This window comes from Camelus bactrianus, chromosome X (genome assembly GCF_048773025.1).
Source record: "Camelus bactrianus isolate YW-2024 breed Bactrian camel chromosome X, ASM4877302v1, whole genome shotgun sequence".
NCBI classification, from domain to species: domain Eukaryota; kingdom Metazoa; phylum Chordata; class Mammalia; order Artiodactyla; family Camelidae; genus Camelus; species Camelus bactrianus.
Window position 1 is genome coordinate 115,627,849 of NC_133575.1, and position 25,220 is coordinate 115,653,068.

Here is a 25,220-nt window from a genome sequence, read left to right on the forward strand (position 1 = left end):
ATATGATTTGTGAATCATATCTCAAAAAAGCTGTTTAAAAATTTAGGCAAGCAACTCCAGCTTTCTTGTGGTTGCTGTTTGCATGATTTAACTTTTTCCATCTTTTTACTTTTAATCTAGTTTTATCTCTGAATCTAAAGTGTGTATCCTACCCACCAGAGGTCCAGGACCAAGCTCCACCCAGCAGTGGGCAGGCACTGGCCCCTCCTGCCAGGAAACCTGCATGAGCCTCTAGTCCAGCCTCATCCACCACGGCCAGATACTAGAAATAAGAAAAAAAAAAAAAAAACAACAATCCCAAAGCCTGTGGAAGGAGTCCACAAACACATAGAGAGACAGAAGATATGAAGCGGCAGAGGAATATCTCCCAGGCCGAGGCGCAAGATAAAATCCCAGAGGAAGAAATAAGTGATGAGGAGATAGGCAATCCATCTGAGAAAGAGTTTAAAGTAATGATGGCCAAGATGTTCAGAGAACTCAAGAGGAGGGTAGATGCACAGAGCGAAGTTTTTAGCAAAGAGGTGGAAAATATACAGAATACCCAAACAGAGTTCAAGAATAAAATCACTGAAATGAATAACACACTAGAAGGAACCAAGAATAGACGAAATGAGGCAGAAGAACGGATCAGTGAGCTAAAAGACAGATTAGTGGAAATCACTACTTCAGAACAGAAAACAGAAAAAAGAATAAAAAGGAATGAGGATAATTTAACAGAACTCTGGGACGATGTGAAGTGCTCTAATAATCGCATTATAGGGTCCGAGAAAGAGAAGAGAGAGAGAAGGGACCTGAGAAAATCTTTGGAGAGATAATAACAGAAAACTTCCCCACCTTGGGAAAGGAAACAGTCACCCAAGTCCTGGAAGCACAGAGAGTACCACACAGAATCAACCCAAAGAGGAACACACCAAGGCACATAGTCATCAAACTGACAACAATTAAGGATAAGGAGAAAATATTAAAACTAGCAAGAGAAAAGCAATGAATAACATACAGGGGAACTCCCGTAAGGTTATCAGCCGATTTTTTCAGCAGAAACTCTACAGGCCAGAGGGGAGTGACGCGATATATTTAAAGTGATGCAAGGGGGAAACTTACAACCAAGAACACTCTGTCCAGCAAGGCTCTCATTCAGCCTTGATGGAGAACTCAAAATCTTCACAGATAAACAAAAGCTAAAAGATTTCAGCACCACCAAACCAGCTTTACAACAAACATTAGAGGACCTTCTCTAGTCATCAAACCATAAGAAAAGAGAACAAAAAGAAGAAAGTGGGAAAAAAAAAAAAAGACCTACAAAAGATTGCTTTGGCTGTTTGGGGTCTTTTGTGGTTCCTTATAAATTTTGGAATTGTCTGTTCTAGTTCTGTGAGGAACGTTGTGAGTATTTTGCTGGGGGTTGCGTTGGATCTGTGGATTGCTTTGGGTACTGTGGCCATTTTGATGGTGTTGATTCTTCCAATCCAAGAGCACAAGAAATCTTTCCATTTTTTTGTGTCATTTCGGTTTTCAGAGTATAGGTAACCTCCTTGGTTAAGTTTATTTCTAGGTATTTTGTTGTTTTTGATGTAATGGAAATGTCTCTGACAGTTATAAGGTTCTGGTTTTTGAAGTGAAAAAAAGAAGTGAATGAAGGGCTGCAAATGGCAAAATACCCTTCTTTCTTATGGGTGAGTTGTATTCCATTCCATATATATATATATATATATATATATATATATATACTGCATCTTCATTGTCTATTGAACTATTGATGTGCACTTAGGATGCTTCTATATCTTGGCAATTATAAACAATGTTGCTATTAATAGCAGGGTGTATGTATCTTTTTGAGTTAATTCTTATTTTGTGGTTGGCATTATTCCTTTGATAATTATGTAAGTTTAAAAAGCTAAAGCTCTAAATGTTCTTAGAAACAATGAACAGTACATATATGTAAATTAAAATATATATTCAGTGGAAAAAAAAAGAAATGAGCTATCAAGCCGTGAAAGACATGAAAAAAACTTAAAAGACATATTACTAAATGAAAGAAGCCAGTCTGAAAAGGCTACAAACTGTACAATTCCAACCAAATGACATTCTGGAAAAGGCACAGCTACAGAAACAATAAATGATCATGGTTTCCAGGGGTTTGGGGAGAGGGAGGGAGGGAGGAATGAATACGTGGAGCACAAGGGATTTTATGGGCAGTGAAATTATTCTGTATGATACTATAGTGGTGGCTACATGTCATTATGCATTTGTCAAAACCCGTAGAATGTACAACATCAGGAGTGAACCTTAATGTAAACTATGGACTTTGGTTGATAGTAATGTGCCCATGTTGGTTCATCTAGTGTACCAAATATGCCACACTGATGAGGGATGTTGAGGGTAGGGGAGTATATATATGTGGGTGGGGAGGGCTATGTGCTAACTCTCTATATTTTCTGCTCCATTCTGTTGTGAACCTGAAACTGCTCTAAAAGGATATACTCTATTAAAGAAAAAATAAAAAATATAGGGTGTCTTCTGTAGGCAGAATACAGTTGGATCATGTTTTTTTAATCCAGTCTGACAGTCTCTGCCTTTTGATTGAATTGTTCAAAATTTTTTACACTTAATAATTTATTGATATAGTTGTATTTTTTGTTGTTGTTTTGTTTTTTTAAGAGGGGGAGGTAATTAGGTTTACTTACTTACTATTTTATTTTTTTGATGGAGGTACTGGGAATTGAACACAGGACCTCCTGCATCCCAAGCATGTGCTCTACCACTAAGCCATACCCTTTCCCGATATAGTTGTATTTTTGTATGCCATTTTACTTTTGTTTTCTTTGTCACATATATTTTGTTTTTCTATTCCTCTTTTACTGCTTTCTTTTGTACTGAATGAATATTTTCTAATGTAGCATTTTAATTTCTTTAATAACTTTTTTACTTTTTTAAAAGTGATTGCTCTAGGGCTTACCATATACATTTTAACTCAACAGATTGAGCTTCAGATTTATACTGGTTTAATTTGTTATGTATAGAAAGGTTATTGTAGCTCTATTCTATTTCCTTATCCCTCCTATTGTGGTATTAGTGTTATACATGTTACATCTATTAATGTCACAACCCCAACAATACAATGTTATAATTATTACTTTACCACCTATAGCCATTCCCTTATCCCAGTACAGCTTTGCTTTCACTCATCTCCTTTGTGCTGTTATTGGCATATATTTTACATATATGTTACATTTCTATATGTTATTGGCTCAATAATACATTCTATACATATTATTTTATACAATTGCATAATCAATTAAGGGCAAAAACATACTCCAATGCTCACAGACCAAAATTTAAGAGCTAAAAGAAATGGTAGAAGAAAATCTTTGTGACCTTGTATCAGGCAAAGATTTCTTAGCTAGGACACCAAAAGCATGAGCCATAATTTTTTTTTAAATATGATACATTGGACTTCATCAAAATTTAAACCTTTTGTTTTTTGAAAGATACCATTAAGAAAATGAAAAGGCAGCAACCAAGTGGGTGAATATATTTATGAATGATATATTGATAAAGAATTTGTATCAAGAAGAAATAAGTAAAACTCTTATAACTAAAAATGAGAAGAAAAACACCCCAATTTGAAAATGAGCACAAGATTTAAATATACATTTAATGAAAAGATATTCTATTGACTAATAAGTATATGAAAAGATTAAATCATTAGTCATTAGGGGAATACAAATTAAAACCACAATTAGATACTGCTAGAATGCCTACTAGAATGGTTAAAGTCAAAATGACTGACAATATCAAATGTTAGCAAGAATTTGGAGAAAAACCTCATAAGTCACTGGTGGAAATATATATATAATACTAAAGTACACTTTGGAAAACATCTGACAGTTTCTTAAAAAAAAATTAAACACAAGCTTCCTATAAAACCCAGCAATTCTACTCTAATTCACCATTACCCAAGAGAAATTAAAATACATATCCACAGAAAGACCTGTTCATAGCAGAATTATTCATGATAGCCAAATGGTGGAAACAACCTAAATGTCTATCAAATGATTAATAAATGAACAAAATGTGGCATAGTCATGCAATGGAATATTAGTCATCAATAAAAATGAATACACACAACCACATGGATGAATCTTAAATGCATTATGCCAACTGAAGTAGCCATACACAAAAGATCACATATTGTATGATTCCATCTACATTAAGTGTCCAGGAAAGGCAAATCTATAGAGATGAGAAATAGATTAGTGGTTGACTGGGGCTGGGGTTGATAATGGGTGGTGACTGCAAATTTTTGGAGCGATTTTGTACAATCAGGAAATGATATAACTCTAGGTAGTGGTTATGATTGCAAAACTCTGTAAATTTAATAAAAATCATTGAATTGTATGCTTAAAACAGATGAATTTATCATATGTAAATGATACTTCAAATAAAGCTCTTACAAAATTAAAAAATCAAGAGAGGCATTATAGCATAGCCTTAAAGAGCATAGTTTTAAAGCCAGACTACCAGATTCACAACCTAGCTCTACTTCTTAGTAGTTGTGTGCAAGTTATTCCAGTTCTTTAGGCCTTGTTAGCTTAATTTTACAGATGCTAATTAAAGCTCAAAGACTGGATGGCATTATGAAAGTGGACAGGGAAGATAAAAAGTCTAAAGACTAAGATCAGGGTACAATAACTGGGTTAATGTCTTCTCTACTGGATCCCCAAACACCAGTGATTCTCAATATTTCATCTGTTTCCTACAGTATATACTACCCATGGATAATAATGCTTTTACTTAGGGCAGAAGGTATGTGTCTCAGAATCTCAAAGTGGGAAGGGGACATGAAATAAGGAAGTAAAGAATAGACAATTATGATAGTTTGAAAATGTTTACTCCAGTGATTATGATATGCTATCTCAAATTAAGAATCCCTGCTATTAAATCCCTGCTAGACATTGTAAAAGAGAATCTTTTTTCTTGCCTTTATAGCTTCTTTGATGCTGCCTACATTCCTTGGTTCATGGCCCTTTTCTCCATTACCAATGCTGGTAATGTTGCAGCTCTCTGATCTTTTTCTAAATGTTCTTTCTCCCTCTTTCACCATAGCTAAGAATTATTCGTGGCTTTTAGGATCCTTGTCATGATACTGGGCCCACCTGAATAATCCAGGATACTCTCTCTATCTGAGGGTCATTAATTTAATCACAACTGCAAAGTACCTTTGCCATATAGGGTAACATATTTACAGGATCTGAGAATCAGAACAAGGACATTTGGGGAGCATTACTATGCCTACCACACACAGCAAAACAAACAAAAAAAATCAAAAGACTACTGACAAGCTGAGAGAAAATATTTGTAATATATTATAAATAAGTGCTAATATCCCTAATATACAAAGAACTCTTTAAATGAGGGGGAAATGCCAAAAACTTAATAGAAAAGTATGCAAAAGTCATGAAAGACAATGAACAAAATGCTATAAAAGTGGCCTTTGAACATATGAAAAGATATTCATGCTCACTCATAAGTAGGGAAATGCAAATTAAAACTACACTGAAATACCATTTCTCATTTATGAGATTGAAGAATACTTACATGTTTAATAACTCATTCTATTGATGAGACTGTGCATAGACACACATACATTGTGGATAAAAATATAAATTGGTGCAACCCTCTTGGAGGAAAATTTGGCAACATCCAACAGAAATCCATGTGCACTTATCATTTGAGTGAGCATTCTCAGTTTTTGGAATTTACCCTGAAAGTATATTTCCAACAGTACAAAAATACATAGGCACTTGGTTTTTCATTGCTGTAGTGTTTGTAATTGTAAATTGTTGCATAAAATGTCTATCTTATCCTTGCTTTCCATATATTCCTTTTTATCCTTATTTTATGGCTTGTCTTATCTTTTGGCTTGGATTATAAACTGCTATTTAACTTTGTGATCCTTCATGGGCAGTTTCTACACTATCATCTACATAATAGCACTGAATAAATATTTGCTTATTTGAAAATTATTAGGACTAAACAATCATTTGTTATAAAAAATTTCATTTTGAAAGAAAGGTCTCATATAACTTTAAAAAAAGTCTCTGCTATTGACTTAAAGCCACTGAGTAAATAGTTTATTTTCTGCTCCTTTGGAATTGAGACAAATTAGTGACTTGGTTTTTTGAGGCCCATATCTCATCTTCATTGGAAATATCTAAATACATTTTCAAAATAAGCACACATCAGAGATTATTCTTACTATGCTATTTGATTATTTTTCTATTTTGTTAAATCGTTGATACAAAAGCCAGTATTTATTTTGCACTGTTATACAGTACTTTGTATTTTTCGGATTTTATTGGTAATATATCTTGTCTCCTGAACTATATTGAATATCATATGTAAGTAATCAGCTTTTAGATGGGAATTCACACAGTACACTAACCCAATGAGAAAAAAATTTCCAACTCAAAAGCTATTACATCCATGTCCTCAGTTCCCATTTGCTTTTGTCTCAGGGAAAGTGATCCTTCTGAAAAATAAAGCTGTGGTCCTTACTTATATCTTGATAAAACCTCTCACTTTACTGAAACGTTTTCCCATTTCTTTACTCTTCTACTGTGCAATATCTTGAACATATTCCTTACCTAGAATGATGTGGTGCTATACACATAATGGTTGTACATATTAAAATATGCATGCCATACCTTAGTTAAAGAGTTTAACAATTATAAAATATGAATAAAAATGAATCACCAGTTCTTAACAACTCCCTACAGAAAAACATCAAATTATTTCTAGATTTTTACATATAGAATGCAATTTTTTTAAGTAGGTGCATAAAATAGGAAAAACAAAACTCAAGAGAAAAATGTGTTCTAATCGGAGTCCTAAAGGTTAAAGATCTAAATTTTATTGAGTATATACACTTGTTGTTCAGTGAAACTATCAACACCTTGAGAGTAATGTAGGAAGGAGCAACTTAAACACATCAGGGGACAAAGGTCTCTGGAGTTCAATATGAGCCCCACTGTATGTCACCTAGACCCTTTAGAAGTGGAACAATCTGTTCTGCATTCTAAGGAATGTTCTTTCTAAAAACCAAAGGGAGGAAAACAACCTCAGAGAGACAGTACAGATGGCAGAGAACAAAGACCCTGCACTCACCTTCCCTCACAGGCACACCAAAGTCATGACTATTTGCAGAACAACCATAGATGAAAAAGACCAGAACCTCCCAGAAAAGATCTTCTACAACTAAAGATATAAAGAAGGAACCACAACTAGCCAGGTAAGAGAGGCAAATTCATGATATAGTCAGGACCCGCACCCCCTGGTGGGCAACCTGCAAACAGGAGGCTAATTAGAATTGCACAGGTTCTCCCCAAGGAGAGAGGAGTCTTAACCCCATGTCGGGTTCTATAGCCTGTGGGTCCTGCACTGGGAAGATGAGCCCCCAGGGCATTTGGCTTTAAAGGCCAGTGGGGCTTACTTTAGGGAGAGCTAGACAGCTGTAGGAAATAGAGATCCCACTCTTGAAAAGCACAAACAAAATCCCACAGACACCAGGACCCAGGGAAGAAGCAGTAATTTGAAAGAAGCCTGGGTCAGAACCACCTGCTCATCTTGTAGAGTCTCCCAGAGAGGAAGTGGATCACTGCAGCTCACACTGGGGACATAGACATAAGTGCTGGAAAGGACATTGTGGGATCCTCTCTCTAGCTTTTTAACCTCAGGACCCAGCCTCACCCTGGCCAAACAGCCTATAGGCAGAAGCGCTGAGATGCCTCAGACCAAGTAACTAACTGGGTGTGGACACAGCCCCACCAACAGACAGGCTGCCTTAAGACCCTTGAGCCCAAAGCTGCTCCTGGACATGGTTCTGCCATCCAGAAGGCCCAGGATGTGGCCCCACACACCAGTGTGCAGGCACTAGACCTGAAGCCCCATGGCCCTCCATCCAAAGACCCCGGGACCCAGCTCCATGCACCAGTGTGCAAGCACCAGCCCTAGAATCCCCTAGACCCCAGCCCCAGCCTCCAGTGAGCCTGTTGTAGCATTGGGACCAATCTCATAGATCAGGAAACAAAAACAATTAGCAAAATGTCAATAAATACATATGAATAATTACTTTAAATGTAAATGGACTAAGTGCTCCAATAAAAAGACAGAGTGTCTGAATGGATACAAAAATAAGACCCACATATATGCTACCCAGAAGAGAATCACTTCAGTTCTAAAGACCCCCACATAGACTGAAGTGATGGAAAAAAGTATTCCATGCAAATGGAAATCAAAAGAAAGCTAGGGTAGAAATATTTATATCAGACAAAATAAACTTTAACAAAGACTAATATAAGAGACAATACTGTATATTATCACATATATGTAGAATCTAAAAAAAAAAAAAAAACTAGTGAATATAATAAAAAAAAAAGTAACAGGCAACATATATAAAGAACAAACTAGTACCTACCAGTGGGGAGAGGGAAGGGGAAGGGAAAAGATAGGGTTCAGGGATTAAGAGGTATAACCTACTATGTATAAAATAAATAAACTATAAGAATATACTGTACAACACAGGGAATATGCCAATATTTTACAATAACTATAAATGGAGTATAACCTTTGAAAATTGGAAATCGCTTGTACATCTGAGACACATAATATTGTGTCTCAACTATGCCTCTAAATAAAAAAGAAAACACCTCTTCAGCAACCTAAATGTCCATCAACAGGTGACTGGATAAAAAGTTGTGGTATATTTATACAATGGAATACTACTCAGCCACAGAAAAGAATATAATAATGCCATTTGCAGAAACATGGATGCTCCTGGAGAATCTTATTCTAAGTGAGCCAGGAAGAGAAATAAAAATACCATATGATATCACTTATATGTGGAATCTAAAAAAAAATGAGATAAATGAACCTATTAACAAAACAGAAAGAGACTCACAAACATAAAAAACAAACTTACGGTTACCAGGGACTAAAGGGGGTTGGAAGGGATAAATTGGGATTTCAAGGTTAGCAGATACACACCACTATATATAAAATAGACAGAAAACAAGGATCTACTGTACATCACAGTAAAGTATATTCAATATCTTGTAATAACCCATAATGGAAAAGAATGTGAAAAGGAGTATATCTATCTATCTATCTATATATCTATATATAGATATCACTATGCTGCACACCAGAATTAAAGTAATATTGTAAATTAACTACACTTCAGTAAAAAAAAAAAAAAAAAAAAAAGATACTTGTTCAGGAGTGGCTAAAGTGCCAGGTAGGCTATTTCTATAATCATGGAGTAAATGGCAGGATCTGAGATTTATGGTGAAAAAGAAAAGACAGTAAAACCATTATCAGTAGAGGATGAGTCACTTGAAATATACCACCACCAAACCCCCAAACCAAGCAGTACATTAGTCATAAGAATGCCAATTTTCTGCAGGCTTCTCATTAAATCCTCAAGTTACAGGCAAAAGGCTTCAGTACCCTGGAAGCCCTTGCGCTTCCTAATTGGAAGACCACTACTTTTACCACTGCATTTATCCTTTGTAGGGAGCACATCTAAGTTTTAACTTCAGATATGTAACTTCATCTTCATTTTCTGACATTCACACTTTTCCCCAATCTAGCCATCTACAAATACTTGTGATTTCACCAAAAAGAGCTCTCATGCTTTTGTGTCTTTGTACAGATTGTTGTTGTTGTTGTTGTTGTTGTTGTTTTGTCCTGCCAGGAATGCCCTTTCCTCTTTATATGTGCAACAAATTTCCTCTAAGTCCATATAATACCTCAAATAATACTTGTTCCATGATACTCTGTATATGCCCTACAGGCATAGTGTGTTCTCTAGCTCCCAGAAATCCCAGAGCACTTTGTACAAATAGCTTACTCCTTAACACTGCTGATAAAACTTTCTAGGCTCAAGATGGAGCCACTCCTGCCTGGGATGCCACATCAAAAAACAGAAAGTTAGATAACTTTCATGTCCCTATAAGTGTTCTATTTGATCTTTTTGATATCACAGTATATCCAGTCAGCCAATCCCCAAATGCCAAGCCCACTCTGGGCCATCTTACCCTAAACAAGGTTGACTATGTGGCTCCAACCAATAAGATATTTTCTATTTTCCTCTTTCTCATTTATTCTTTATCCTATAAAAAGTTTCCTGCCTTCCACTCTGTTTTGTGGTTTTCCAAAAGAAGACTATTTACCTCATGAAGTGAAATCATTTGTATCACCTAATTTCTTTTCTTTAATCATTTTTTAACAGCACACAGGATTATCAGTCTGTTTATGTGTCTGTCTTCTGCACAGGACTGTGAACAAATTAAGAGAAGTGTCTCTACATATTACTGTAATCCCATCCATATCATGGTGGTTGCTACATAGCAGATAGTCAATAAATGCTTCTTGATTTAATAAATATTTCTGCAAAATAGGCAGAACAGGTATTTTCAGCCATATTTCCCAAAAGAAGAAACTAAGACCCAAAGAGCAGAAATGCTTTGTCCATGGTTACACTGCTGATCTGGGCCAGAGTTAAGACTCACACTCAGAGCTTCTAAATCCTACTCTAAAGTTCATTTCACTACAACATACAGTCCTCACTCTGTCTGAGGGTAGTGAAACTGAGCAGGACCCTGTGTGGGCCCTCCCGGGTGCAAATCCTTTCTCTGTCCCCCATTGCTTGTTTGTAGGAAACAGGCTTCATTCAGCCTCCTTGACCTTCCCTGAGTTCCAGAGGGCAGATTCAAACAGTTATAATCAGGGATATGAGGGAACACAGAAACAAAGAGGGAGCCCTCAAGAAACAATACTGCAGCAATTAAAGCAGGGTCCTGGTTCCTCCTTGAAGACTATACATAGCAATATCTTTGAGCTCTTCTACAGGAACTAAGGCCGCCACCTAGGTGGAGGATGGTAACTTCAGACTGAGCACAAGATTCCTGGAGCACCGCCCTGCTACCTTACTACAAACCAATCAGAAGAAAGCCACACACACTGCATTTAACCCTCTCCCCAGATTTTGCTTATAAAAACTTGTCTCCAAAAACCATCAGGCAGTTTGGGTTTTTTGAGTGTGAGCCACCCATTCTCCTTGCTTGGCCCTGCAATAAATCTTTCTCTGCTCCAAACTCCAACAAACATTTTGATTTGTTTGGTCTCACTGTGCATAGGGCACACAAACTTTGATAACAGTATCATCTAAAATAGTTGGGTCCTTTGGCACTAGAGGGACCCTTCTGGTAATCTGTAAATCCTCCTTGTGTTAGAATGATCTTTTTAACAGAATCTGCCTGGAGATCAACTTCTTGCCTTTGAGAATAAAGGAAATTCTTGTTATTTCAAGGCCCCGATTCCTTCTTGCAGCTGACAAAAATGTGACAAATGTGAGAAGACCTCTTGGTAATATATTTTTCTTTTCCAGCTCAAATGCTAGTTCTCCAGTGATGCTCTCCCACATCTGGGCCCTTTGCCTCCAAGTCGTAATGAAACCTACATTTTTTAGCTTTTAGCAGTTCATTGTTGGCTTTTTGTGAAACTTCCATTATGCCTTCTAGTACAGTAAATTATGTGTCCTATCTTTTCTGCTAAGATGTGAGCTCTTGGAGGGTAGGGATTGATATCATCACACAGAGCGCACAGAATAATTTGTGATTAACTGAAGACTTGTACTATTACTTGCTTCTTACCTCATTTTAAGCTTTCTCAGAGTCCAAAATGAGCCACTCTATCTCTTCTGTGCTCTTACTTCTGTTCATTAGAGTGAGACACACCAAGTGTGGTTCTGTGAGTCAGTTGATAGTTTAATGAATAAGAAACTACGGGTGGAAACCCCTAGAGCAAAAGCCATTACAAAAAAGGACTGTGTGAAGCAAACCTATCAGTGCTTGGCTGATTTGATTACACTAAGTCCTATACAACTAACAATGTGACCCAAATGCCTTCCCTGGTTCCTCACCATTGCAGAGGCAGTCTCTGTAATGAAAACTCAAATGCAAGCTATTTGCATCTAAAGGAAGAAGAGAGGAATTTTGCTATTAACATTTGCATGTGTGTTGGTGGGGAAAGTCCAGGAATCACACACAATTTATCTTGCAAATAATTTGTCTCTGGAACATCCCAAGTACATGAGCAAAACTGACCCAATCATACAATCAAACAAAAAAGGAAGGCATATGGGTCTGAATATGACAACAAGCCTCTATAATTGGTTCAAAAAATACCACTTTATTTTTGATGATGCAACATAGAAAAATGAGTGCCTATTTTCTTTAATTTTTAGCTAAACATAGGACACTATTAGTTTGTGGCCTAATATATAGAAGACATTTAGTTTTACAAAATCCCATTGTGTCAAAGTTCTGGGTTACATACCTGCATTTCCAACTGCAGCTTGTCATGTCCACCTCAAACTCATTATGCTTAAAGCTGATATCCCCTGCATCCCCTTCTAAGAGGAAGTAGTTAGATGTAGTGGGGAAAAACAGTTTGCTGTAACATGAGTGACTTGGGATTCTGTACTGGCTCTGCCACTTATTAATGGTGTGATTTGGGTCCTATTGCAACTTCAGTTTAGTAATTATAAAAGTGGGGATATTAACACAAAATCCTCCACAAAATGGACATGTTCTAGGACATATGTTAAGCAATTCACAGGGGTTATCACATTTACTCCCCATGTGGACCAAGAATATTGCCTGCCATTCTAGTAAATAACAAATGATTCCCACCACAAAGCCTTCAGCCGCTACAGCCACCCTTGTTGATGCAACCTCAGGGGAATTCAGAGTAGAGAAGAACAGGATACTGGCCCTAGAGAGTTAAGATTTGTATCAAAGGAATGATTTCAATGAGCCCAGAATCTTCCCTCTTCCCATACATAGAAAAGCACTAAAATCATTAACTTGAGAGGTCTGTTTTTTTCTGATTAGCAGTAATCTTTTAATGTTCAACTACATGTTTTGTTTCTGTTTCCTTTTTAGCAAAAACTCCTATATATCCTGGCTCATCTCTTACCTCTTTGGAACAGTTCCTCAGAACTATCTGAGAGGCTATTTCCAGGATATAGATAGTCCTCAGTAATGTCCTTGAATAAAACATAATTATCAACTTTTAGATTGTGCATTTTTTTTTATTCAACACCCTCAACAGCTTTAAGAGGTAGCTAGTGTTGTATTTCACCTCATTTTATAGAGGGAAGGACAGAACTAGTCTTACTGCACAATCTACCTTCTTAATCTGTCATGTTTGAACTATTATACATTATTGGGTTCAGCAACTTGTGTTAACATAAATGATCTGAGCAAGTTGTTCACTTTTAAAAAAATCAATCACGCTACCCCATAACTACAAGATAAATACATTCTGTACGAATTCCAGACTATTATCCCTCATCTATCATGCAGAAATTTTTCCAAATAGGTGTGCTATATTTCCCACTACCCCTATATATCACTGCCATTTTCCAAATGTTCATTTACTCCTCTACATTCAATGGGAATGTTAACCTTTAGATTATCATTTTTCCCAACCCTTAGTACTACCATTACCCTCAGGAACTTCTTTACTCACAGGAAGTACTCATACAACATCCTTACCACCATTAACTTCCAATCAGGCACCAAATACCACCAATGCTACCTTTTGAACATATGGATATATCCTTCTTAGAAACCTTAGTCAGTGTAAAAAGCAGAAGCTTGAACTCAGACATGCATTTGCCTAATAACTGTATCATCTTGGGTAAGTCATTTTTATTTTTTAAGCTTCACTTTCTAGATCAGCTCAATAAGGATATAATGCCTATATTGAATAGTTTTGTGAAGATTAGAGATGTTTTATATAAAGCGTCTGGTACATGGTAGGTGTTAAATATATAGTAGTTGTTATTAATATTATTATTAGAATTTTATAGTTCATATAACTAGCACCTCACCTTTATCTTGCCTTCTTCCAATCTACCTTCCACACTGTTCCCAGAGTGATCTATGTAAAATGCAAACTGTTTGTATCATTCTCTTGGAAGAAACTCTTTACTGGATCCCTATCATTGTTATGCCAACATAGCTCATAAGCACCCTTCCCCACCACAGGCCAGTTCCCTGCCCTTTACCCCATGGTCCTGAAACCAAGCAGGACCCTATTGGACCCTCCAGGGTACAAAAGCCCCTCCTTGTCCCCTGTTTCTTGTTTGTAGGAAAAAGGCTTCAGCTTCCTAGACCTTCCCTAAATCCCAAAAGGCAGATTCGAACAGTTGCTAATCACAGGAGGGGAATGCAGAAACAAAGGAGGAGCAGTTAAGAAATGATAGTGCAACTTGTTATCTATTTTATATATAGTAGTTAGTATTTGCAAATCTCAAACTCCCAATTTATCCTTTCCCACCCCCTTTCCCCCCCCAGTAACCCTAAGTTTTGTTTACTATATCTGGGAGATAACTTTCTACTGTTTAGCACTTGGAAGTATATCCAATATCTTGTAATAACCTATAATGAAAAAATATGAAAAGGAATATATGTATGTATATGTATGACTGAAACATTATGCTGCACACCTGAAGTTTGACACAACATTGTAAACTGACTATATTTCAATTTTAAAAAATGATAGTGCAGCTGTTAAAGCAGAATCCTGGTTCCTCCTCAAGGGATATGCATGACAATATCTTTGAGTTTTCTGCAGGAATTAACACACCCTCTCCCCCAGCCCCAGATGAAGGATGGTAACTTCAGGCTGAGCACAAGAGTCCTGAAACACCACTCTGTTACCTTACCACCAACCAATCAAAAGAAAGTCACATACTCTGCAGCCCTCACACCAAATTTTGCCTTTAAAAGCTTCTCCTGAAAATCATTGGGGAGTTTTTCCGAGCACAAGCTACTCATTCTCCTTGCTTGGCCCTACAATAAAACTTTCTCTGCTCCAAATTCCCACGTTTCAGTTTGGCCTCACTATGCATCAGGCACACAAACTTGAGTTCGATGACAGTCCAGTCACACTGAACATTTTAGTTTATTTAATGCATCACCACTACCTCCCCAGCACATTTCTCTGGCCTTCATACCTGCTATACTCTCTCTCTCTCTCTGGAACATTTCTCCCCTACCTTATATTCTAACTTCTACACATCTTTTAAGTCTCAGTTTAAACGTGATTTCCTCTGGAATTCATTGTGGATATTTGTCATAGACTCAATTCATTGTTCCTGCTAGATGGTCCTATAGCACTCTGTGCTTCCCTGAAAATAGCATTTGTTACCTACATTTTCATCATGGTTTAATTGTTTTCCCCTCTAGAATGTAGTTATATGAGGGCAGAGACTACATCTATTTTTGCCTATTGCTTTATTCCTAGTGCCTAGAATATTGCTTGGGTCTCAGTATGCCCTCAATAAATATTTTTGGAAGAATAAGCAAATGAAAGCTCTAACAAGAGACTTGAATTTTCTGACGCATGATGTCAATTCATAAATACCTGCCTTTGTGCACGCTATTTTCTCTGCCTGGCATACCCTTCTATATCTCACCCTGTCCCTCATCCGTTTAATAAGATACCTGTATTTCCTTTAAGATTCAACATACAGGATAAGCATCATCTCCTTTTTACAACTTTCCTGGATGTCTCCACTTGCTTTTTAGATGTTTTTTACCCTGTAATTCCATCACATTTTGCACCTCCCTTTATTTAAGGGCTCATATTATTGTCAGCTATCTGTGCATATGTCTTCCAGACTGTAAGGTCATTAAGAGCATGAGCTATCGCTTCTCAGCCTTTTGGCTAAGATAAAGTATGTTAAGAGTATGAGCTGGGTCTTATTTATCTCTGTAGCTCAGCGCGTATCCCAAAGCCTTAAATGTAACAGCATTCATAAAGGTGGTGAATGAATGATTCAAGTAAATGAGATAAAATCTAGCTAAATTCAGTAAGTACTTTTCCCTTTTACTCAAATAATCAGTGGAACATTTTTATTGTATTATATATTATGCAACATTTATATATAATAAATATAAATAATATTAAAATGAACATATTTACCCATATCTTCATTAAGAAATAAGATGACATTAATAGAAATGAAGTTCCCTATATATTAGTATCTGAAAAATGGAAAATACTTCACAAATGTGTATATCATCTTGAGCTGGACTCTGTTCATCTTTTCTGTATTGTTCCAATTTTAGTATGTGTGCTGCTGAAGCAAACAGCAGATAATGAGCTTTAGCCTGTATTTTTATGGTTGTCCTGAAGTCCCAAGATGAAGCAAGGAAAGGCTTTATTCTAAACTGCCCTAGTTACATAGCAATGCAATCCTTGGTCAGATTTTTCTAAGAAGCTGTCCTTCTGTAATTTTCCCATGGAATACAAACAGATACAACTTCCGAGAGTCAAAATGATGATAGGAATGCTGTAGAGTGACACTTGCTGAAAAATTCTAAGTGTTCTTTAGATCTTATCCAATTTGTGCTTTTCATGTGTCTGCAAGACAGACAGCAGCTACATTATTACCAAATGAGAAAGCACATAGTTTTTGTCCTGCAAAAGGTCACTAGGTGAATAAATTGTGGGGTGATTAATAGGGCCAAGCTTTTATCTTAAGTCTTAAACTTAGGTTTCCCTCTAGATCCACTTTCCTGAGTTCAAGGTGAAGCATTGACTGTGCAAGGGAACCAATAGCTTCATCATGCTTCTGAACTTCTGTATCTCTTCTGTTCTGAACTTGAGAATAAGCACAAGGACATTCTACATAGGCTCTTATCATATCAAACTCCACTTTCTTGTCCAGTTCAGACTAGAATGAAGGACCCAATGGTCATCTTCCCATTCATCCAACTCTATTTTCATGTGACTAATCTTTTAGTCTGTTTCTGCCCTTCTCAATCCGCATACTCTCTTCATATTTCAACATTCCCATCCTTCCATCTCCTTTCTTTTCTCTTTTCTACCCCTCTTCAAAAACTCAAACTTATCCTGTATTCGCTTTTCTTTTTTTGTCTTTTTTTAAACATTTTTTATTGATTTATAATCATTTTACAATGCTGTGTCAAGTTCCAGTGTAGAGCACAATTTTTCAGTTATACATGAATATATATATATTCATTGTCACATTTTTTTCTCTGTGAGCTACCATAAGATCTTGTGTATATTTCCCTGTGCTATACAGTATAATCTTGTTTATCTATTCTACAATTTTGAAATCCCAGTCTATCCCTTCCCACCCCCCACCCCCTTGGCAACCACAAGTTTATATTCTATGTCTGTGAGTCTGTTTCTGTTTTATATTTATGCTTTGTTTTGTTTGTTTGTTTGTTTAGATTCCACATATGAGTGATCTCATATGGTATTTTTCTTTCTCTTTCTGGCTTACTTCACGTAGAATGACATTCTCCAGGGACATCCATGTTGCTGCAAATGGCGTTATGTTGTCGGTTTTTATGGCTGAGTAGTATTCCATTGTATAAATATACCACTTCTTCTTTAATCCAGTCATCTGTTGATGGACATTTAGGCTGTTTCCATGTCCATATTTCAACATTCCCATCCTTCCATCTCCTTTCTTTTCTCTTTTCTACCCCTCTTCAAAAACTCAAACTTATTCTGTATTCACTTTTCTTTTTATAATTCTGTTTCTCCACTATCCTGTTCTTCTCATTCTGTACTATTCTCAATTTTTCTGTGTTCATTTCCTTTTCTGTCCATCACTCTTCCCGCTAGTTCCTCTTACATTTTCTTACTGCCTTTTAGCCTTCCACATGTCATCATCATTATTTCATCCTTCCAACCACCTCATTCTATACATCTTCTCTTCTGCTTATATCTACATAATTCCATTCTTTCCACAATTGTGTACACTCTCATCTCCTCTTCAAACTCTTCTCTTTTATGCACTATATTACAAGTATATCTCTCTTCTGTCTATTCCTCTATTATGCTCTAGTCTCTTCAAATTCTCCTTCATACATATAACCTCCTCCCCACCTCTTTCTCGGAATTTATATCTTAACATCATGTCCTTTCGTGGAATGTGAGAAGAGGTATCCCTCTTTCTTTACAAGTAAAACTTTCAGTGTAGTTTTGATACCATCCCCTGACCATTTACCACCTAAGAGATCTTAGAAAATGTTACCCACTCTGTGTGTCAGATTCTGCATCTGTAAAGTAGGAATAATAGTATCTATCTTATAAAGTTGTTAATAAAGATTACATAAGTAGAGTGATTAGAAAAGTGCCTACCACATTGTAAGTACTATATTGATGGTAAGTGTTATACTTATTATGCTATTATTGGTGTTATTATTATCAATCACTCATCTTTTTGAAACCCTTTGCTCCTTTGACATATTTGTCAAAATGAGTTAGATTAATATACAGTAACAAACAATCCTAAAATCTCAGTGTCCTAAAACAACGAAGGTTTATTTCTCATTCACACTATTTGTCTATCTCAGGTTGTGGGGAGGGATGCTCTCTTCTATGTCATCTTTAATAAGGGACACAGAATGACAGAGCCAAGACCACCTGGCGTAATGCTAGTCACTGTAGCCAGGGTAGAGGAACATGGAAAATCATGTACTGGCTTTTCAAAGTTTCCAATCCTCACTCAGAAATCACACATGTTATTTCCACTTACATCTGGTTAACCAAAGCAAGTCATTTGTCCATACCTAAATTCAACGCTCTATGAAAGTGAAATACTACCACATACTCAGAGGGAAATGAACTGGAAATATTGGAAGTAGGAGTACTGACTACCACGCTTAGCTTTCAATATACTGCACACTAGTGGTTCTATTAATACCTTCCTTGCTTTTCATTCTTGGTCTCCTTCATAGGTCCCTCTCTCTCCTCTTCTGCCTTAATGATAATGATTGGATCTTGGCATGATTTTCTTCTCACTCTACATACTTTTGTGAAATAATCACATTATTCACATGGTTGTCCCACCATACTGACAATACCAAATTTTACATCTCTTGTTTCTGTCTCTCTCTTGATCTTACAACTCGTATATCCAACTGCTATTAGACTTCTGTCCCTGGATAATCTACAATCTTCTTAAATTTATCTTGTCCAAAATTAACCTTGCAGATTTATTGTATCTAAATTTTTCCTAAATCTTATATGATCTACCCCAGTTCATAACACCATCAACCACTCATTTTACTTGGGTATCTTCTACCTTGACTTTGGCTGTCTTTACTATTTCCTCAGTGTTATCTCCCTTTCTCCATCTTAATCCACTTCTCTGAATTCACCACTCTTCATCTAGATTATTTAAGCTATCTCCTAACCAGCTTCCTGTTTGCAGTCTTGTTCCCTTCAAATGCATTAATTACATGGTAACTAGGGTGCTATATGTATATAAACTGACCATGTCATTCTCTTTCTTGTAATATACCATTCAAATTCCTGCAGCTGCTCACTTGGTTTTCTCTGCCTGGGATATCCTTCCTCTGTTCCCTTTACTTTCCACCTACAATTTTCTTGACTACATTCTACTTATCTAATAATATAAAAATGAATGCCAATACTAATAATCAGGAACTTACATGTTGCCTCCTTCAGGGACTCTTTGCCCAACTTGACCCAAAAGAATAAATTAGATGACTCTTTTCTATTCTTTCATAATTACCCATAACTTTTTAATTTCAGTTAATTTTTTGTGATTATCTATTAGCCTTTCTCTCCTATTATAGTGTGACTGTCTTAAGGCAAAGATTATATCTGATTAATGTTTGCATACCCAGAATCTAGTCTGGAGCCGTATATGTATTAGGAAGTCAAAACATGTTTGGTGAATAAAGAAATAAATGAATGAATAACGCTAATCTTTATTCCACCCACAGTTTCTCTCCCTCCTGTATCCCTTCCCTTACTTCTCTATGTCTTCTTTCTTCCCACCTTCTGCATACTTTTCTCTAATTTCTCTTGTTTCTTTTAGGATATCCTAATATCTAGCCTTTTTATTTTACTTCATCTTCTCTTTATCATCTCTACTTTTCTACTCTTTTTCTCCCTTCTCATAGTCTTGCTTTCTTCTACCCTCTTCTCCTTGATCAACTGACGTGTGTGTATCTGTGTGTGTGTGTCTGTGTGTGTGTGTATATAAAAGATCTGGGAAGAGATAATAAATAACTATATAACTGACAGCAGAGGAACCAACAAAATCATGAAACAAGAACCAAGAAAGTTTTTTAGTGTCAGGGCAAAGAATTTTACTGAACTGGAAATATGTTCAGAGTTATTTTTTTAAAAGAAAATTTCAAAACCTAAAAACTAATGATAATAACGAGTCATGAGAAACATAAAATTGTGATAGTTTTTATGCTTTGGGAGTAGAAAAGTATGAAATACATTTTTATATATATCTTAAAAGATCTTTTCTCAAGTTGTTTGGGTACTGACTTATATCAAACTCCTCAGCATTCCCAGGCAACATGGCATAAGATATATGTTGCTGTAATCTTGTATATGTATATGTATATGTATACATGTATTTTGTATACACTGTATATGTGTACATTGTATTTTTCATAAAATACCTATCATTATCACACTTGATTCTCACAATTTTGCATCATAGGGATAGTTTGTTGCTGCAGTTAAACCTAGGCTATTCTGACTGTCATAGTATTCATGCCTGTATATATGGTTGTGAGTCTGTGTATTTAACTGTCCTCAACTATGTATATGCCTATGTATTAGTCCACATGTATCTATGGGTATGCATACATTTATACATTGTGAACATATATCTCTTGTGTGTCTGAGAATGTTCTTGTGGCCAACTATTTTTTAATTGAAATATAGTTGATTTACAATATTCTATTTGTTTCAGGAATATATCAACTGATTCATATATATATATATTTTTTTTTTTTCACATATATATTTTTCACATATATATATTTCAGATTATTTTCCATTATAGGTTATTATAAGATATTGGATATAATTCCCTGTGTTATACAGTAAATCCTTGTTACTTACATATTTTATGTATAGTAATTTGCATCTGTTAACCCTATACTTCTAATTTATCCCTCCTCACCTCCTTTTACCCTTTGATAAACATAAGTTTGTTTTCTATGAGTGTGAGGCTGTTTTGGTTTTGTATATAGATTCATTTGTATTATTTTTTAGATTCTACATATAAGTGATATCATATAATATTTGTCTTTGTCTGTCTGACTTACTTCACTTAGTATGGTATTTTCTGGGTCCATCTGTTCTATAGCAAATGGCAATATTTCATTCTTTTTTATGACTGAGTAATATTCCATTGTATCACATTTTCTTAAGGCAATCATCTGTTGAAGGGCACTTGTATTGTTTCCATGTCTTGGTTATTATAAGTAGTGATGCTGTGAACATTGGGGTGCATGTATCTCTTTGAATTAGTTTTCATCTTTTCTGGGTATATGCCCAGGAGTGGGATTGCTGTATCATATATTAGCTCTACTTTTAGTTTTTTAAGGAACCTCCATACTGTTTCCCATAGTGGCTATATCAATTTACATTTCCACCAAAAGTGTAGGAGGGTTCCCTTTTCTCTACACCATCTCCAGTATTTAATGATGGCCGTTTTGACTGGTGTGAGGTGACACCTCATTATGGTTTTGATTTGAATTTCTCTAATAATTAACAACATTGAGCATTTTCATCTGCCTGTTGGCCAACAGTCTATTTTTATGTGTGTGTGGGTGTGTGTGTATATGAGTATGCATACCTGCAAATGTGTCAGCAAGTATATGCCTATATGTGCATTTCTAATCTGTAACCTTGACAGAATTTTCAATAGATAGCCTAAAACATGCCACTTTCAACCCTGGTCCTACCCCTGGGATACTTTATATGAGAGGAACCACTTTCTAACCTCATTGTGTAGAGGAGGGTTCCATTGTCCACCAGTCTGAGCAGCTTGTTAGGCGTGGTCATATTATGGGCCACAGATTTCTTGCCATTGTGGAAGAAGGTGTCAGGGGTCCAGATCTTACTAGCCAGGAGATTATTCAGTGGAAGGATTTTCATGGGCCCATCAAATTTCAGTCTCTCATCATGCCAGGTCTGTCGAAAAAATACATCAATGGTGTACTCCTAGGGATGAAAAGAGAGAGAGAACAATGTTTCAGTAGAGTTCTAGTGGGGACCCACAGTGCCCTTAGCAAATATTAATTACTTTGCAGTATTTCCTCTGATGTAGAGAAGCAGAAGTTTATTAAGAGTAGTTACTGGTGAGTATAGCAAATGATTATGATTGAGAAATAATGCAATGGTGATCCATAAGTATATAGATAATGTGTCTGACAAGATTTTCCTTGGGAAGGTCACTGCCAGCAGTGACCTGCACATCATACAAGCTGAACATAAACTTTGCCTTATGAAAAGGCAAGAGCCCACTTCTCTATGCAGTGCCATCTCTAATAAGAACAAACTCCTTACCTTGTCTCTTTTACTAAATGATCGCATATGAACATTAAAGGCCAATGTAACAATCAACATAAAACCAAAACCTTAAATTTTAAAACACATTTTATTTGATTCTCAAAATAACAATATGTCTAATGAGTTAATATCTTATTATCTTTAATAAATAAGGAAATCTTACAGATAAATAAGATAAAAACAAGCAAACAAATAGAAAAATGGGTAAATGCCATGAACAGAAAATTCATGAAATGGGTAAGAATTGCTAATAAGCATGGAGAAAATTTTCAAAATTGCTGTTCATCCAAATAGAAATTAAAATAACAATAACTATTCCAGGTTTTGGTGAAAGTAGACTAAATTATCTGATACCTTCCTATAGCTATTAATTATAAAATTTGAACCAAAAATATAGATAAGTAGATGGATAGATTGATAGATAGATACTATCTGAAATCAATGAGGAATGACTGAAAGCAGCAGCAACAGGTTAAAATTGTGTTTGTGGGATTTCTGTGGTAGATACTACAGCCTTAATGACTCAAAGTGGCCAATAATATGGAAATTTAGGGGTGGGAGTCCTGGAAGCAAGAGAGTCACAGAAGTGATGGCAACACAAATCTGAATCTATACTCTTCCCCAATTCCTGGCTGACAACAACATACATAAGGAAGACTCTAGGGCTCTGGGAAAAAAATGTAGGCACAAACAATAGGGAATTCTTCCACTAAATGACAGATGACAGAACTGTGGTCAGTGATGATTGTGAGTTTGGCAGAAATCAGAAAACTCATTGGCTTAATACCTCAGAAGACAGAGCTTAAAGCTGGCCAAAGAGCTGAGAATTCAGGGAGACCTTGGAAAAAAGAGAACCACTGAGAGGGTAAGTCCCAAAATCTGAGTAAAACTTTGCCCAGTCTTTGACTGACCACTGAACTACACAAGGCATAGGGGACATATCTAGGTAGTCAGGTAAAATAAAGAAGCTACCAGAAGCTGCTTAAAATCCTTTGGCTTAAAATCCCTTAATGGCTTTCAATCATACCTAGAATAAACCCCAATACTTTCCACTACCTAAAAAGCACTTCATAAATTGGTCCTTGTCTTCTTCTCTGAGCTTTTTTCCAACTACTTGCCTCTCTACAAATTAGCCAGTCTGGCTTTTCTCCTCCACCAGCACACCAATCAGATTCCTGTCTAAGGATTAGGAGATTATATAATTTATTGTCTAAACTAGAACATTTTTGAGAGTGAGAAGAGGCTTTATCAATAATTATATCAGGACAACATATGTAGGACTCTGCCATGTGTAAAGTTGGAATTAGTCTCCCACATAAAACCAAGACCCTGAAGGCCTCAGCAAAAGGGTGAATTAGATAAAATGAACTAGACAAAACCAGCCCACAACATGAAAATTCAGAAAGGAAACCTGTCTATCCAGGAATGAATTCTGAAATGGAGAGGTGTTTAGGGGAAGCATTTCTACTGAGATTTAGCAACTTTAAGCCTCATCTTATATGGGACTGATATTTAAATGTACACTTGGTTTGGGGTTTACATACTGAGAAACTGCCATAAAAATAGGTCTCAGGAGGAGATACTTCTAGATTGACTTATAAAAGTAAACACTCTGAAGGGACATAGTCATAAATAAATGCTTGCTGAAAATATTTTCAAAATCTACAACAAAACACTTAAGGAAATGGTCATAAGCAAGTGTCAGCTGATACAATATATAACTGAATTATACCCTCTCCAAGAACCTCACATAACAGAATAATCAAATAGATATTATAAAGGAACTATGATTGAAATGATAAAGGTATTAAAGGGAAGATTGAGAACACAAGAAAAAGATCTAAACATTATGGGATGGGAGTGAGAAAAAACAGATTTTTAAAAGGTTTGTTGAAGCAGACATTCTGTAAAAGAAAAACAGTCACTGAAAATAAAAACTTCATGGATATGTTGCACAGAAGATTAGATATTATTGAAGAGAGATTAGTTAACTGGAAAATATCTAACATATAAATGATTTAAAAAATGAAAAAGAAGTATAATACCATGGAGGATAAAAGGGAAAGATTTAGCATAATCTAATAAAATTCTAAAGATTGAGAGTGAAAAGATGGAAAAGGATATTCCATGCAAATGGAAAAGCCAAAAAAGCAGGTGTGCAGTACTGATTTCAGACAAAATGAACTTTAAAACAAAGGCCATAAAGAAAAATAAAGAAGGACATTTTATAATGATTAAAGGAGTGATACACAATGAGGATATTACACTCATTAAGATATATGCACCCAATATAGGAGCACCTAAGTACATAAAACAATTACTAACAGAGATAACGGGGGATATTGATGGGAATACAATCATAGTTGGAGGTTTTAACACCACATTAACATCACTACACAGATCTTCCAGACAGAAAATAAATGAGGCAACAGAGAAACTAAATAATACAATAGAAAAATTAGATTTGGTAGATATTTTCAGAGCATTACACCCCCCAAAAATAGGATATACATTCATTTCAAGTGCACATGGAACATTTTCTAGGATTGATCACGTACTTGGGCACAAAAGAAAACTCAGCAATTTTAAGAAGATAAAAATTATCTCAAGCATCTTTACTGACCACAATGCCATGAAACTAGAAATCAACAACAGACAAGCAAAGGAGAAAAAAAGGAAAGCATGGAGATTAAACAATATGCTATTAAAAAACCAATGGGTCAATGAGGAAATCAAAGCTGAAATTAAAAAAT

The 25,220-nt window shown here is 35.9% G+C and overlaps 1 protein-coding gene and 1 pseudogene across 1 annotated transcript in view; both read right to left on the reverse strand.

Moving 5' to 3' along the window:
• GABRA3 (gamma-aminobutyric acid type A receptor subunit alpha3) overlaps positions 1–25,220 on the reverse strand; it is a 237,812-nt gene that overhangs the window by 51,888 nt on the left and 160,704 nt on the right. The window contains exon 5 of the mRNA XM_010956353.3: positions 21,899–22,119. Within this exon, the coding sequence (XP_010954655.1) occupies positions 21,899–22,119 (221 nt within the window). The remainder of the gene's footprint in view (positions 1–21,898; positions 22,120–25,220) is intronic.
• LOC123617311 (U6 spliceosomal RNA) lies at positions 16,125–16,225 on the reverse strand (annotated as a pseudogene).